At 43.1% G+C, this 15,819-nt stretch overlaps 2 protein-coding genes across 5 annotated transcripts; one reads left to right on the top strand and one right to left on the bottom strand.

Annotated features, from left to right (window-relative positions):
- Window positions 1-774: 774 nt before the first annotated feature.
- On the top strand, window positions 775-5,721 carry ctss1 (cathepsin S, ortholog 1). Of its 3 annotated transcripts, none has more exons than XM_027030174.2 (8): window positions 775-883; window positions 1,700-1,818; window positions 1,983-2,105; window positions 2,278-2,436; window positions 2,589-2,813; window positions 4,810-4,975; window positions 5,150-5,255; window positions 5,396-5,721. In XM_027030174.2, the coding sequence occupies exons 2-8, from the start codon at window positions 1,702-1,704 to the stop codon at window positions 5,490-5,492; spliced, it is 993 nt and encodes a 330-aa protein (XP_026885975.1). In that variant the 5' UTR covers window positions 775-883; window positions 1,700-1,701; the 3' UTR covers window positions 5,493-5,721. The 3 variants fall into 3 exon arrangements, with proteins under 3 accessions (XP_026885975.1, XP_081567849.1, XP_081567850.1); XM_081711723.1 differs by having other exon boundaries at window positions 784-883; window positions 1,634-1,818; XM_081711724.1 differs by lacking the exon at window positions 2,589-2,813 and having other exon boundaries at window positions 784-883; window positions 1,634-1,818.
- gpd1c (glycerol-3-phosphate dehydrogenase 1c) lies at window positions 5,641-9,821 on the bottom strand. 2 transcript variants are annotated; one of them, XM_027030171.3, is made up of 8 exons: window positions 9,690-9,821; window positions 9,198-9,375; window positions 8,627-8,767; window positions 8,152-8,290; window positions 7,828-7,940; window positions 7,493-7,726; window positions 6,533-6,639; window positions 5,641-6,405 (listed from the first exon to the last, which is right to left on the bottom strand). In XM_027030171.3, exons 1-8 carry the CDS (start codon window positions 9,728-9,730, stop codon window positions 6,309-6,311), a joined length of 1,050 nt encoding a protein of 349 aa, XP_026885972.1. In that variant the 5' UTR covers window positions 9,731-9,821; the 3' UTR covers window positions 5,641-6,308. The 2 variants fall into 2 exon arrangements, with proteins under 2 accessions (XP_026885972.1, XP_026885973.1); XM_027030172.2 differs by having other exon boundaries at window positions 5,641-5,778.
- Between the last annotated feature and the right edge of the window lie 5,998 nt (window positions 9,822-15,819).

The following is a 15,819-nucleotide window of genomic DNA, read 5'->3' as shown; positions in this document are numbered from 1 at the left end:
GCTCTCATGGTTCATTATAAAAGCTAGCTTAGAGCTGATTTGTGAAAAACACTTCACTAATAAGTAGGAATATCCACTTTTTTTCCAGTCATACATTTACCTTTAAATTTATGTTTACAGAATTTAGCAACTTATAGACATGCTTTATTGTCTCAAGTGAAGTTAGACCCAGAAGTGTAAGGATACAACAAGGAACAAGGTTTTTATTTCTATTTTTTACAATAATGTGTGTCTATATGTCCTCACCACACACCCAGCATCCAACTCCATAATCCCACTAATATAAACCCAATTTCTAATCCCACAGACCACTGGCCAATGTCTAGTCGCACCAACCTCTAGCCGATGTCTAATTAAACCAATCCTAAACTAACATCGAATCCCATATTTGGTTATTGCCCAAATACACTAATCAATACTCAACATCCAAAAACACCAATCTGTTCCCAACATACAGTCCCACCAAACTATTCCAACCCCATAACCTACACCAAACATCCAACCTGATATTCCACCTCCAGATTCTGTATTTTAGCCAAACTACCCCAATCTGATAGACATGTTGTAACTTTAGTCATGTTGACACCTTCAGAATCAAATTACAATTTTTATACTTTTGTAATAAATTATAAAGGACATAAAACTCTTAAATTTCAGATGTATTAGAAATAATCTTCCCTCAGTTACTAATCAGATGTAACTGATTTACATTACATGGGAGAGCGAGAGAGACAGAGAGAGACAGACAGACATGCATTTTAAGGAAATACTCCTTCCTGTTTTAGTGCACAACTAAGGGCTGCTTACACAAGTGTACGGTGACCAGAGCCTTTCTCTACGTCTCCTTCTAACACTCTGCTTCTGTCCCTCTTAACCTGAATAGGTAAGACTCTTCAAAAATATCATACACACATACAGCAGGGTTAGGGGTACATACAGCAGGGTTAGGGGTACATACAGCAGGGGTAGTGGTACATACAGTAGGGTTAGGGGTATATACAGCAGGATTAGGGGTGTATACAGCAGCCTTGGGGGTACCACCAACATACGTACACAAACATACAAACACACCGACATGCATACACAAACATACAAACACAAGAATGCATGTGGAAACACACACACACACACACAGATTATATACCTTGTAAGGATGTGGGCTCATACATGTCACACACATTAGAACTAAGTACATGTTACAACTGTAATCTTGTCCACACTAGCCAGAACTGTTTTTGTCATCTTGGTGTTAAAGTATAAAGGTGAGATGGTGGTCGTCTGATGGATGAAGCTGTTGGACTCCTCTCTGATGTCTGACCACACTTCTGCCTAAACTCTAACATGTTTTGACCCCTGCCATGCTGAAATGAGTTCAACAGTCTCTCTCTCTCTCTCATTCTCCTTCTCTTGGGGTGATAATGTGTGAGCAGTTTTTTCTTGAGTAAAGGAAATGGCAAACTGCTGTAATGGTAACACATCTGCTGCTGTTAACTGGTTCTGCATATCTGTGTGCACATTTGTGCTATTTATATTTGTGTTGTGTGAGGGTGTATTTGTGTATTGAACTTGTGCACACGTGTGTGTGTGTGTGTGTGTGTGTGTGTGTGTGTGTGTGCTGTTGTGTGTGTGTAAGACTGTATTGAACTTGTGCTGTCATGTGCATGTGTGTGCATGCATGTGTGTGCGTTTGTACGTACAGAAATGTCTGTGGGTCAGCTGTGTCTGACTCTGATGCTTGGTCAGGTGAGCTATGGAATGAATCTCAACCGCTATTGGCTGTCTTGGAAAACTGAATACAATAAAACATACAGCACAGTGGTAAGAGCCCCCATATATATACATACACACACACACACACACACACACACACACACATACGTTTGTCAAGGTAAACTAGGTATTTTTCAATGGAGGCCAATAAAGCATTAGGACATGTTACAGTTTTGTTGAAAATGTCCATGTGCCATGTGTGTGTCCGTCAGTGGGAGGAAACATGGAGGAGAGCAGTTTGGCAGCAGAATGTTGTAGAAATGATCAAACACAATGTTGCAGCATCAGAAGGACAGCACACCTACACCCTGGGAACGAATCACCTCTCAGACATGGTACGATCCACCACCGTTCCTCCCCACACCCAGATGATATGGAATGATCCCTGTGTTCATACAGTGTGAAAGCTGTATCTCTGTCCATCTGAACAAGAACAGCTTTTTATTACCAAGGACATATTGATATGTATGTGTGTGTGTGTGTGTGCACGCGCGCATGTGTGTGTAGACAGCAGATGAAGTGAATGTACAGCTGAACGGTCTGCGGCCGGAACATCTTCCTCCTGGTGGCACAAACGTCAGTTTCACTTTCCTGAGTGAAATGCACCTGATTCCCCTGACAGTGGACTGGACTGAGAAGGGTCTGGTCAGCCCTGTGGAGAACCAGGTGTGTGTGTGTAAGTGTGTGTGTGTGTTGGTCAGCCCTGTAGAGAACCAGGTGTGTGTGTTGGTCAGCCCTGTGGACAACCAGGTGTGTGTGCATGTGTGTGTGTGTGTGTGTGTGTGTGCGCGCGCACGTGTGTGTGTGTGTGTGTGCAGGGTCCATGCGGGTCTTGCTGGGCCTTCAGTGCAGTGGGAGCGCTGGAGGGACAGATGAAAAAGCATACAGGCCTTCTGGTTCCTCTCAGCCCACAAAATCTGGTGGATTGCAGCGTTGCCATCGGCAATCACGGCTGCAAAGGGGGATATCTCAGCAAGGCCTTTACTTACATCATTCAAAACCAAGGAATCGACTCAGACTGTGTCTATCCCTACGAACACAGGGTGTATACACAGACAGACACACACAGACACACACACATACATCTACTCAAACAGCATCTATCCCTACAAACACAGGGTGCATACACACACACACACAGTTTTTAAATATGTATATATGGATATGTACAGGTCCATCTCAATAAATTAGAATATCATCGAAAGGTTAATTTATGTCAGTAATTCAATTCAAAAAGTGAAACTCGTATATTATATAGATTCATTACACACAGAGTGATCTATTTCAAGCGTTTATTTCTTTTAATGGGCTGTAGTAGCTCAGTGGTTAAGGTACTGGACTTGTAATCGGAAGGTTGCTTTCCCCTTTCCCCAACTTACAGCCTCAAGTTCATCAGCCCTTTACAAATAGGGCAGTGGTAGCTCAGTGGTTAAAGTACTTGACTTGTAATCAGAAGGTTGCTTGTTCAAGCCCCACCACTGCCAAGTTGCTGCTGTTAGGCCCCAGGGCAAGGCCCTTAATCCTCAATTGCTCACGTTGTCATAATTGTAAGTTGCTTTGCATAAAAGTGTCAGCTGAATGAATAATGTTGATGATTATGGCCTACAGCCAATGAAAACCCAAAAGTCAGTATCTCAGAAAAGTAGAATATTCTATAAGACTAATTTAAAAAAATTATTTTTAATACATAAATGTTGGCCTACTGAAAAGTATGTACAGTATATGCACTCAATACTTGTTCAGGGCTCCTTTTGCATGAATTACTGCATCAATGCATTGTGGCATGGAGGCGATCAGCCTGTGGCACTGTTGAGGTGTTATGGAAGCCCAGGTTGCTTTGGGGTTTAGGTCATGTGAGTTTACTGGCCAATCAAACACAGTGATACTGTGGTTATTAAACCCGGTATTGGAACTTTTGGCAGTGTGGGCAGGTGCTAAGTCCTGCTGAAAAATGAAATCTGCATCTCCATAAAGCTTGTCAGCAGAGGGAGTGCTCTAAAATGTCCTGGTAGACAGCTGTGCTGACTTTGGACTTGATATAACACAGTGGACCAACACTAGCAGATGACATGGCTCCCCAAACCATCACTGATTGTGGAAACTTCACACTAGACCTCAAGCAGCTTGGATTGTGTGCCTCTCTACTCTTCCTCCAGACTCTGGGACCTTGATTTCCAAATTAAATGCAAAATTTACTTTAATCTGAAAACAGGACTTTGGACCACTGAGCTACAGTCCAGTCCTTTGTCTCCTTGGCCCAGGTAAGACACTTCTGACGTTGTCTCTGGGTTATGAGTGACTTGACACAAGGAATGCGACAGTTGTAGGCCACGTCCTGGATATGTCTGTGTGTGGTGGCTCCAGCAGCAGTCCACTCCTTGTGAATCTCCCCCAAATTCTTGAATCACCTTTTCTTGATAATCATTTCAAGGCTGTAATTTTCACTGTTGCTTGTGCACTTTTTTCTATCACACTTTTGCCTTCCACTCAACTTTCCATTTATATGCTTGGATTACAGCACTCTGAACAGCCAGTTTCTTTAGCAATGACCTTTTGTGGCTTACCCTCCATGTGGAGGGTTTCAATGATTGCCTTCTGGACAACTGTCAAGTCAGCAGTCTTCCCCATGATTGTGTAGCCTACTGAACCAGACAGAGGGACCATTTAACTGCTTAGGAAACCTTTTCAGATGTTTTGTGTTGATTAGCTGATTAGAGTGTGACACCATCAGTCTACAATATTGAACTTTTTCACAACATTCAAATTTTCTGATACACTGACATTTGGGTTTTCATTGGCTGTAGGGCATAATCATCAACATTAAAAGAAATAAACATTTGAAATAGATCACTGTGTGTAATTAATCTATGAGTTTCACTTTTTGAATTGAATTACTGACATAAATGAACTTTTTGATGATATTCTAATTTATTGAGATGCATCTGTACATACACGTACAGGCTTTGAATATGTATATATATGCACAAACACACACACACACACACAGCTGTGTGAACCTTGCTTTTGATGTGTATGCAGGAGGGGAGATGTCGTTATACTGTGCGGGGAAGAGCTGCTTACTGTTCGGGTTTCCAAATTCTTCCACGGAATAATGAGTTAGCACTGATGCACGCGGTGGCCATGGTGGGGCCCGTGTCTGTGGGCATCAACGCCAACCTGCCTTCATTCCACAGATACAGAAGTGGTGAGTCTGTCTGTCTCTGTCTGTCTCTGTCTCTCTCTCTCTCTCACACACACACACACACACACTTGCACTCATTACTACTAGCCTACCTAAAGTCAACACTGCACTGTATGGAGAGCAGTGGTCTCAAACACTACCCATACACACTACACATCTTTAATAACTGTTTTTCAGGCATTTACAATGATCCATTATGTAACTCTCGCCTCGTTAACCATGCTGTTTTGGTGGTGGGCTATGGAACAGAGAAAGGACAAGACTATTGGCTTATCAAAAACAGGTACACGCACGCACTTTTCTAATCTCCCTAAGATAAAGTCCCGAGTGTCTCCTTTCAATACTCTGGTGCCATCTTGTGGCCAGTTTTACAAGCGTCTCGATATAACAGATGTATAATGAACCGTTCTCTCTGTCACTCAGCTGGGGTACCGCATGGGGAGAGAAGGGATTTTTTCGATTACCCCGCAACAAAAACCAGTGTGGGGTTGCCACATTTGCCATTTACCCGACACTCTGAACCCCTCCTCCCTTTACTCTCCATCTTTCTTTCCCCTCTTTTCTCTCTCTTGTATGAAGAAAATCTCTGTGCGTAATTGTACTTTAGCTTTGATGATTTTTTGATGAAGTTTTTTTTTGTTTATAATACAAACTCAAGATCAATGAAACAAATTGATGGCACTTTTATTTCACATTTAGGAAAAGTGTTACTAGATTCTAAAACAATTTAATAAAATGGTTAAACCCCATTTGTGCATCTAAGGTGTGAATCCTCAGGTTCTGTTCCACATCTGGCGTAGTACGACCTTAATGGAAGTACAAAGATGGCATATAGTATGTAGATCAAAATAAACATTATTCATAAAACAAACTAACAGGGACAGGATGTTAGTGTCTATAGCACTGCAGTGGGAAATGTCTGAACTGCAGTGGGAACATCAGCACTGCAGTAGGGAATGTCGGCACTACAGAGTAAACGTCGGCACTGCAGTGCAGCACACAAGGTCTTGGTTCACTTTTACTATGACACGCTTGTGAAAGTGTAGATATACTGACATGACCCAGTGTTGAGAAAAGCTCTTATCACGAAACAGGAAGTGTTTGCACCTGTAGCGGATCTACAGCATAAATAAAGGACAGTGTTTTATAGTGACATGTTCTAAATTATCAAACGTCATGAGGCTGAGAAGTCACATGTAAAGGATTCTAGAATGGCATGTATGATTCTGGAATTTCACATGTGATTCAAGGATGTCACGTGTGATTCAGGAACGTCACGTGTGATTCTCTAGTGTAAAGTGTGTAAGGAGTTTCTGGAGGACGGTGTATGTTAGGATCACATGTGCTGTGGATGGTTCTGGAGGCAGCTGATGAAGCATTTCACATCCTTCCCCTCAAAACAGACCTGATACACAGACACAAACAGGGGGAATCTACACACACACACACACACACACACACACACACACACACACACACACACACACACACACACACACACACATAAACACATCTGCTATGCTGATGGTTGAGGAAGATGATGGGAAGATGATGACGTACTTGTTCACCATGCTCTTCTTCTCGAGGATCTTGTAAACTTCAGCCGATGTTTGAGGCCCCTGAAGTTTCTGACCATTCAGCATCTCAGCCTCCAGCTCAGCTATTGACTAGGACACAACACACACCAGCCGGCTCACGTCACTACAACACACACCAGCCAGCTCATATTACTATACCTGTGTTGTACTCTATACAAAACACGTTACTATTCATAACACTCACATGCAATCTCCATGTGAAAACTGATCGGATCATTTCTGGTTGAGAGCACGTTTGGCGTGATTATACTATTTTTTGCCCTGTTTTCTTTCCTGCATCATAAATCTTTTTTTTGGTCTCCTGTTCTTCACTCTACACTACGACTCTCCTCACAAGTGTCTTCGTTGCCTGTTCTGTGTGTGTGTGTGTTATTGGGTGAGTTTTTAATCACTCTTTAAAGTTGTTGGCTGTCAGCACTTTATATTTGGTTGCTATGTGTATCCTTGCTGTTCATAGGCTGGCTGTTGATTGGTACAGCGATATGGCTAACGTAGCATGGTAAACAGGTCCGAGTCACACCAGCCACGGCTTTTTCGACCGATGCGGACTGGTTCCCTCTCAATCCCTCTCAAAGATCTGCCATGATGTTTTCTGCTTGTGTTCTGCCTCTTTTTTCCCCTTTTTGTTTGGAGTATCTGTGGCTGGCCTACCTGCCTGTCACTACTGAACTTTGGTGTTCTGGTACACACCATCTCAACTCTGCAGCCTCTGTTCCCGTTATCATCTGGCCTTCCACCTACCTGCTCTGTTCCTGTTATCATCTGGCCTTCCACCTACCTGCTCTGTCAGTCTCTTGATGTCGCTCGGTGTCCGTGATGTATTCATCGCTCCTACAGACCTCAGTTCTCTACACTCATCTGTCTCTGCTGTTCCTGTTACCTGAATGCTACCAGAGAGGGTTGGGGGATAGTTGAGTCTGACCTTGTTGGAGGTGACGAAGGCCTCCGCGATGCGGCGGTTGCGTCCTCCGTAGCAGGTGGTGATGAGGTCAGCAATGCCGCAGCTCTCCAGGAAGGTGGCAGAGCTGACAGGGGTCTGGCAGAACATCTTGGCAAAGGCCACCATCTCCATCAGGCCCAGACGGATCACAGCTGCCTTGGTGTTATCACCAAAACCCAGGCCATCACAGAAGCCTGCTCCTATGGCCACGATATTCTAACACACCATACACACCACACGTACACACACACTACGTTATATACAGACATACAAAGTGTGTGTGTGTGTGTGTTTGTGTGTGTGTGTGTGTGAGGTACCTTCAGTGCTCCACAAAGCTCTACAGTGTTACTGTCTGACACCACAGTGATGCGGAAGTTTGGAGTCTGCATCAGCTCTTTAAATAACAGACCGTTACGCTCATTACAGGCACCTGCATACCAAACACACACATCACACCGGATCAGAATGGTGTTTATGTTATCTGTATGAGTGGTGTGTGCAATGGGTTTTGAAGAGGTGGATGTATGTATCTATACTTGGGAGAGGATGTGAATGTTTGGGGGAGGGGGTGTACACAAGCAAATGTGTTTTAAGTGGTGTGTGCATGTGCAGTAAGAGAAGAGGTGTGTTTGGTGACACACCAATGGTGGTTTCACAGAAGTTGTTGTCAGCCACCTCACTGGCGATGTTGGCTCCCATCAGAACACTGATATCAATATCCAGCTTCTCCCTAATGATGTCAGATATCAGAGTCAAGCCTGTAGGGCTCTCATCTATACCCTGTGGGGGGGGGGACAGAGCAGAAGGGAGATGGGGGGGCAGGGAGAGAAGACAACTAATTTAAAATGATCAGTTTTGTGTGCTATTTATTTATTTTATTAGATTTTATTTGTGTTTAATGCACTCACCAACAAAACATCACAAAGAACTCACTAGTTTAAGCAGCTTTGATCTTAAAAATAAGATTTTGATCATTTTGACTGACTGTGGCCTAATAATCTCTGACCTTAATAAATTTGATTCCGATAGCTCTGACCTTAATGAGGGAGATTCCGATGGCTCTGATTGGCCCTTACCTTACTGAGTGAGATTATGATGGCTCTGATTGGCTCTGACCTTAATGAGTGAGATTCCGATGGCTCCTGGTTTAATGTGCGGCTTCATCTGGTCACAGAGTTTCCTAATGAATTGGTGAGGGATGACAAAGACGAGGAAATCTGCTCCAGTTACAGCCTCTGTTACATCTGCCACAGCAATCTGAAAGAGTTAGAGTGGTCTACATATGCACCAGTCTGGAAGACAGTTTATGTGTGTGTATATATGTATTTATAACCCTAACTCTGTGTTCAGACAGGTTGTGTGTGTATTTATAACCCTAACTCTGTGTTCAGACAGGTTGTGTGTGTATTTATAACCCTAACTCTGTGTGCAGACAGGTTGTGTTCTCAGTCTTGCTCACTCCAATGTCACCTGTGAGGACATTCACACTAAAGATCCTTATTTCACTCTGACAGAGTGAGAACAAAAGGTGAAACCTGTTCTTACGTGTCATTAATTGGACAAAGTTCACCAGTTCATCTGTGTTTCCTTATCTTTCTGACCCACTGCAAAGATAGACTTGCAATAGAAATGCTGCCTTTGGTTCTATAATTCATGCAGTCTAAGTAACAAATGTAAGGACTCCTACCACATTTTTAGGAAGTTTGTGGCCTGGTAAATATTTTACATTCTCGTGCTCTGTGTTGATGATTTCGGTCAGTTTCCTCCCACTGATGTTCTCCTCATACACCCACATGTTCACCAGAGGCTGGAAGCGATTGGATGCTTTCACATTCTCTCCAATGATTTTGGCAATTGCAGATCCCCTACAGAAACAGAGAGAGCTGTGTCTTACCCATTCAACACTCTAACACAAACCACATTCCTAAAACCTATTTTAAACTATTTTCCTTGAGCTGGTTGCTTGTTTCTCCCTGTCTCTTACACACTTTCTCATACACACATTTCTCAGGTTGGTCTCTGTACATTTCTGTCAGTCACGTTTGCTCTCTCACCCCAGCACCTTTCATTAAAATAGCTTAACTGTGCCATTACAAAACTCGGAGACTCGTATTCACTTTCCTGCCTTTTTACTAGGGCATAGCATAAAAACACAATAATTCATGCTATATTCGCGTACCAGTTTCCAGAACCCACGACACACACTTTCTTCGCAGGCATGCTGTTTTGCTCCGCTGAGTTTGATCTAAGTTTGTGTTTCTGTTCCTGGTGAAGTTTGTTTTGACTTCCTGGCACGCCCCTTGGTGGGTGCGCGCGCGTGCTCGCGCAGTTTCGAGCGCATTGTCGGCCTACAAGAAACTAAAACCGAAATAAATCTAATACACGGCGCTCGGTAAGATATTATGGAAGATTACTTTTTAAAAGTAATAATCATTAAAGAAGCGCAAATGCGCTCCCAGACTGAGTTATCTGAGAACAGGCATGTGTTTGTTCCTCACTTCACACCAGGGTTTGTATTCTTACAAACATTTATGGTATTTAACAGACACTCTAACCCTAACCTGAACACTCTAACCTTAACCTAACCCTAACCTAACCTAACCCTAACCCTGTTCTCTGATAACAGATGTGTGTTTGTTCTTCTCTCCAGGGTTTATACAAGCAAGATGATCATGTGGAACAGAACTCAGTGATTGACTGTAATAGTGCAGCTGTATGTGCAAAGTTGGTTTTAATTGAACTGAACTCCACTGTATTCCACCCAGATTAGGAGGTCACTCTCGTGCTTTCCTGCTCATACCATCTCGTGGAGGGTTGCATTACAAACATTTATGGAATTTAACAGATGCTCTAACTCTAACCCTAACCCCTTACCCTAACTCTAACCTTAACCCTAGCTTTACTCTGAGCTGATCAGAGTAAATGATTATGATTTTAATATGTATGCCTTTATGATTAAGCATCTTGCTGGGAAACAAACTTGCACACATTTTTCAGTTAATCATCATTTGGTACAACATTTTGATTAACACCTGCACGTGTTCTCTTGCGGGATGGGTCTCGGACATGTGCACACCATCGGGACAAGACTAGGACCTCTAGAAAGTTGGATTAGACATTAATTGCTTATTTTTTCAGTTTTAAATTCATTTTTCTCTTAAAATTGTTATTTTGGTGGCCGTTGTCAGCCAGAGGAGGATGCCCCCCCCCCCCCCTTGTCTTGTTTCCTCTCAAGGTTTCTTCTTCACGCTCTAGGGAATTTTTCCTCATCACTGTCATCTGTGGTTTGCTCACTGGGGGCTTGGACTTGGACATTTGTAAAACTGCTTTGTGACAACATCTGTTATAAAAAGTGCTGTATAAATACATTTTGATTTTTGATTCTGAATGTGCTCGACATTCCCTTCAATTTTAGAAATTGAAAAATGCGGCTACACTTAACAAAAATAACTTGTATAAATAACATCTTCCCCTCACAGGTTTAAAAATGTGAACCTAATACAGACTGCATTCAGGATTAAGGTTGGGTGTTGAAATCTGGTTCCTATATGATCACAATCTACTGGAATGAATCTCAGTGCAGATTTTGGTGCTACTTATAGGGATAATTCAGCAAAAAATACATCTCCTTTCCTAGCTGAACTCCTAACTCCTTTTGATGCCTAACTCCTACACCCATACTGATCTAACCATACACATCAGTCTTCTGATGCCAAACTCCTACATCCATGCTGCTCCACCTGTACACTTCAGTCTTCTGATGCTTAACTCCTACACTCATACTGCTCCATCCGTACACTTCAGTCTTCTGATTCTGAACTCCTACATCCATACTGCTCCACCTCTACACTTCAGTCTTCTGATGCTGAACTCCTACACCTGTACTGCTCCACCCATACACTTCAGTCTTCTGATGCCTAACTCCTACACTCATACTGCTCCACCCGTACACTTCAGTCTTCTGATGCTGAACTCCTACACCTGTACTGCTCCACCCATACACTTCAGTCTTCTGATGTCTAACTCCTACACTCATACTGCTCCACCCGTACACTTCAGTCTTCTGATGCTGAACTCCTACACCTGTACTGCTCCATCTGTACACTTCAGTCTTCTGATACTTAATGCATACATTCATACTGCTCCACCTGTACACTTCAGTCTTCTGATGTTGAACTCCTACACCCATACTTCTCCACCCATACACTTCGGTCCTCTCATGTGGGTTTCCTCTCCACCCCCAGGTTCAGGTTGGTCTCTGAGGCAGATGTTTTATCTTTTAGTGTCATGGCTCCAAATCTCTGGAACACTTTACCTCAATCTCTCCATCTCTGATCTTCACTTTCCTCTTTCAAATCCCAACTTAAAACTAGACCTGATCTTCACCCGTACCACCACAACATTGGACATCGCAGTCACACCCCTCCACCTCTCGGGCCATCACTTTCTATCCTTCTCTCTCTCCCTTCCTTCTCTTTCCATCCAGTCCTTCCCAACGTGTTGCTCCTCCTTCCATCGCAATCTGCACTCCATAAATACCTCTTCCCTTACTTCTACTATTTTGTCCACTCTTCCTCACCCTGACTCTCTATCCTCTCTCTCTTTGGATACAGTTACTAATTCTTTCATTTCTACACTCTCATCATCAATGAATGTTCTGTGCCCTCTCTCCTCTAGACCTGCTAAGTCCTCCCCACCTGCCCTCTGGCTAACAGAAACACATCACTGCCTCCCCCTCCTTCTTCATCTCTTACTCCATAGGATTTTATCACCTTCTTTGAGGAGAAGGTTGCAGCAATCTGCCAGTCCTTTTCCTCTGTTCCCACTCCTCCAACCAATGTGCATTCCCCAACATCCAACTCTCTGTCTTCTGCACGTTCATCTGACTCCTCAGATGAAATTCTTCAACTCCTGATTTCCAGCAATCCGACTACATGTCCGCTGGATGCAATTCCTTCCGCTCTGTTCCAGACTTTTGCAAGAGATCTGCTTCCTTTCATCTCTGTCATCATCAACAACTCCTTATATTCAGGATACGTGCCGAATGCATTCAAAACTGCCAGAGTGGTACCAATCCTCAAGAAGGCCACACTCAACGGCTCCGACGTTACCAACTACAGATCAGTATCACTTCTCTCTTTCCTCTCAAAAGCCCTTGAACGACAGTTTATAATCAATTGTCACTTTTCCTCACCCAGAACCAGCTGCATGATTCCGATCAGTCTGGCTACAAACCAACACATTCCACAGAAACAGCCCTCATAGCAGTAACAGAGAAAATTCATGCTACTAAAGCTGGCAAACTGTCATCTGTTTTGATTCTTCTGGCCCTTTTGGCAGCCTTTGACACAGTAAACCACAATATTCTTCTCTCTGTTCTCTCCGGGCTTGGTGTGACTGGCTCTGCCTGGAGATGGTTTCAGTCCTATCTAGAGGGACGGTCTTATCAGGTGACAGGGAGAGGATCCACATCCAAACCATGTACACTATCCACTGGAGTTCCACAAGGCTCAGTATTAGGCCCCCTTTTCTTCTCTTTGTATACTCGTTCTCTTGGTGATGTAATATCTTCTCATGGTTTCTCCTACCACTGCTATGCTGATGACTCAATTATTTCTTGCTTTTCCACCCTCTGACACGCAGGTCTTGAGACATACAGTGCATCTGGAAAGTATTCACAGCACAGTATTCACGGTATTCACTTTTTCCACATTTTGTTATGTTACAGCCTTATTCCAAAATTGATTAAATTCATGTTTCCCTCAAGATTCCCCATAATGACAAAGTGAAAAAAGTTTGTTTGGAATTTTTTCAAATGTATTAAAAATAAAAAAAATTAAAAATCACATGTACATAAGTATTCACAGCATTTGCCATGACACTCAAAATTGAGTTCATGTGCATCCTGTTTCCACTGATCATCCTTCAGTTGTTTCAACAACTTGATTGGAGTCCACCTGTGGTAAATCCAGTTGACTGGACATGATTTGGAAAGGCACACACTTGTCTATATAAGGTCCCATAGCTGACAGTACATGTTAGAGCACAAACCAAGCCATGAAGTCTAAGGAATTGTCTGTAGACCTCCAAGACAGGATTGTATTGAGGCACAGATTGGGGGAAGGGTACAGAAAAATGTCTGTAGCATTGAAGGTCCCAATGAGCACAGTGGCCTCCATCAACCATAAATGAAAGAAGTTTGGAACCACCAGGACTCTTCCTAGAGCTGGCCGCTCGGGCAGTGTGAGTGATCGTGGTAGAAGGACCTTAGTCAGGGAGGTGACCAAAAACCCATGGTTCACTCTGACAGAGCGTTGCTCCGTGGACAGAACCTTCCAGAAGGACAACCATTTCTGCAGCACTCCACCAATCATGCCTGTATGGTAGAGTGGCCAGACGGAAGCCACGCCTCAGTAAAAGGCACAAGACAGCCCACTTGGAGTTTGCCAAACGGCACCTGAAGGACTCTCAGACCATGAGAACCAAAATTCTCTGGTCTGATGAAACAAAGATTGAATTCTTTGGCCTGAATGCCAAGCATCATGTCTGGAGGAAACCAGGCACCACTAATCACCTGGCCAATACCATCCCTACAGTGAAGCATGGTGGTGGCAGAATCATGCTGTGGGGTTGTTTTTCAGCAGCAGGAACTGGGAGACTAGGGTCAAGGGAAAGATGAATGCAGCAAAGTACAGAGACATCCTTAAAGAAAACCTGCTCCAGAGCGCTCTGGACCTCAGACCGGGGTGAAGGTTCATCTTCCAACAGGACAACGACCCTAAGCACACAGCTAAGATAACAAAGGAGTGGCTTCGGGACAACTCTGTGAATGTTCTTGAGTGACCCAGCCAGAACCCAGACTTGAACCTGATTGAACATCTCTGGACAGATCTGAATATGGCTGTGCCCTGACACTCCCCATCCAACCTAATGGAGCTTGAGAGGTTCTGCAAAGAAGAATGGGAGAAACTGCCCAAAAAAAGTTGTGCCAAGCTAGTAGCATCATACTCAAAACGTCTTGAGACTGTAATTTCTGCCAAAGGTGCTTCAACAAAGTATTGAGCAAAGGCTGTCAATACTTATGTACATGTGATTGTTTGGGTATTTATTTTTAATAAATCTGCAGGAATTCCAAACTTTTTTGACTTTGTCATGATGGGGTATTGTGTGTAGAAATTTGAGGGGGAAAATGAATTTAATCCATTTTGGAATAAGGCTGTAACATAACAAAATGTGGAAAAAGTGAAGCGCTGTGAATACTTTCTGGATGCACTGTATCTCAGCATGCTTGAATGACATTGCGTCATGAATGACAGTCCACCAATTGAAGCTCAAGCCCAGTAAAACCGAGCTTCTGTTCATCCCAGGTACTCCCAACCTTTACCATGACCTCACAGTTTCCTTCAAGAACTCCCTGGTATCACAATCTGAAGCTGCCCATAGCCTGGGCATAAATTTGGATAACCAGTTGTCATTCTCAACTCATGTTTAAATTTGACCTATTCTTGCAGATTTCTCCTTTGTAACATACAAAGGATTTGGTCCTTTCTCTCGCAGGAAGCTACCCAGGTGCTTGTACAGTCTCTTGTGATCTCAAAACTAAACTACTGCAACTCGCTACTTGCTGGTCTTCCTCTAAGAGCCATCAAACCTCTACGACTTGTCCAGAATGCAGCACCACGACTGGTCTTCAATCTTCTGAAGTTCACACGTGTTACTCCACTGCTGCGCTCCCTTCATTGACTTCCAGTAGCTGCATGCATCAGATTTAAAACCTTGATGCTTGCCTACAAAGTAAAAAATGGAACAGCCCCTTCATACATGAGGTCAATAGTCAAAGCCTGATCCGCATCTTGAACCTCAAGTATGGCTCGGCTTGAAATACATTGTTTTAAGTCTCATGGATGACAAGCATCAAGACAAGACAATGGTTTGGCTCCAAGATGGTGGAATGAACTCCCACTTGCTGTCCAGACAGCAAAGTCTCTTGCCGTCTTCAGACTGAAGACCCATCTATTTGTGAAATATTTAAAGGACCACTGACCCTGCTCCCATATTGACTAACTGATTGATTAATACTTATTGTAGGGTATTGTTTATTATGTTGTTTATCAAACTCTAGCACTTATTGTTTATTGCACTTATTATTGTTTAAGATAGACCTTATGTATTTTGTACTTCTAGGTATCAGCATTGATCCCTGTATTTCTACAGTATTCTAGTTCATTGGTATGTTGGACTCCAACCTACTGTACTGTACTAGGATATATTCTATGAGTAAATGACAAAGCACTTTTGTAAGTCACTCT

Source organism: Electrophorus electricus, chromosome 4 (assembly GCF_041902795.1).
Source record: "Electrophorus electricus isolate QZ-2024a chromosome 4, ASM4190279v1, whole genome shotgun sequence".
Lineage (NCBI taxonomy): Eukaryota > Metazoa > Chordata > Actinopteri > Gymnotiformes > Gymnotidae > Electrophorus > Electrophorus electricus.
Note: the sequence above shows the minus strand (reverse complement) of the source record. Positions and strands in the feature narration are given on the sequence as shown.

Bases quoted from the DNA above. Each gene is read 5' to 3' on its own strand.
- ctss1 (XM_081711723.1), top strand. From the start codon at position 1,672: ATGCATGTGTGTGCGTTTGTACGTACAGAAATGTCTGTGGGTCAGCTG. The intron at 1,819-1,982 runs GTAAGAGCCCCC...TGTGTCCGTCAG, and splicing joins ATAAAACATACAGCACAGTG to TGGGAGGAAACATGGAGGAG. The intron at 4,976-5,149 runs GTGAGTCTGTCT...ACTGTTTTTCAG, and splicing joins ATTCCACAGATACAGAAGTG to GCATTTACAATGATCCATTA.
- gpd1c (XM_027030171.3), bottom strand. From the start codon at position 9,730: ATGCCTGCGAAGAAAGTGTGTGTCGTGGGTTCTGGAAACTG. The intron at 8,291-8,626 runs GTCAGAGCCAAT...CCCCCCCCACAG, and splicing joins TCGGAATCTCACTCATTAAG to GGTATAGATGAGAGCCCTAC. The intron at 7,941-8,151 runs GTGTGTCACCAA...TTTGGTATGCAG, and splicing joins CTTCTGTGAAACCACCATTG to GTGCCTGTAATGAGCGTAAC.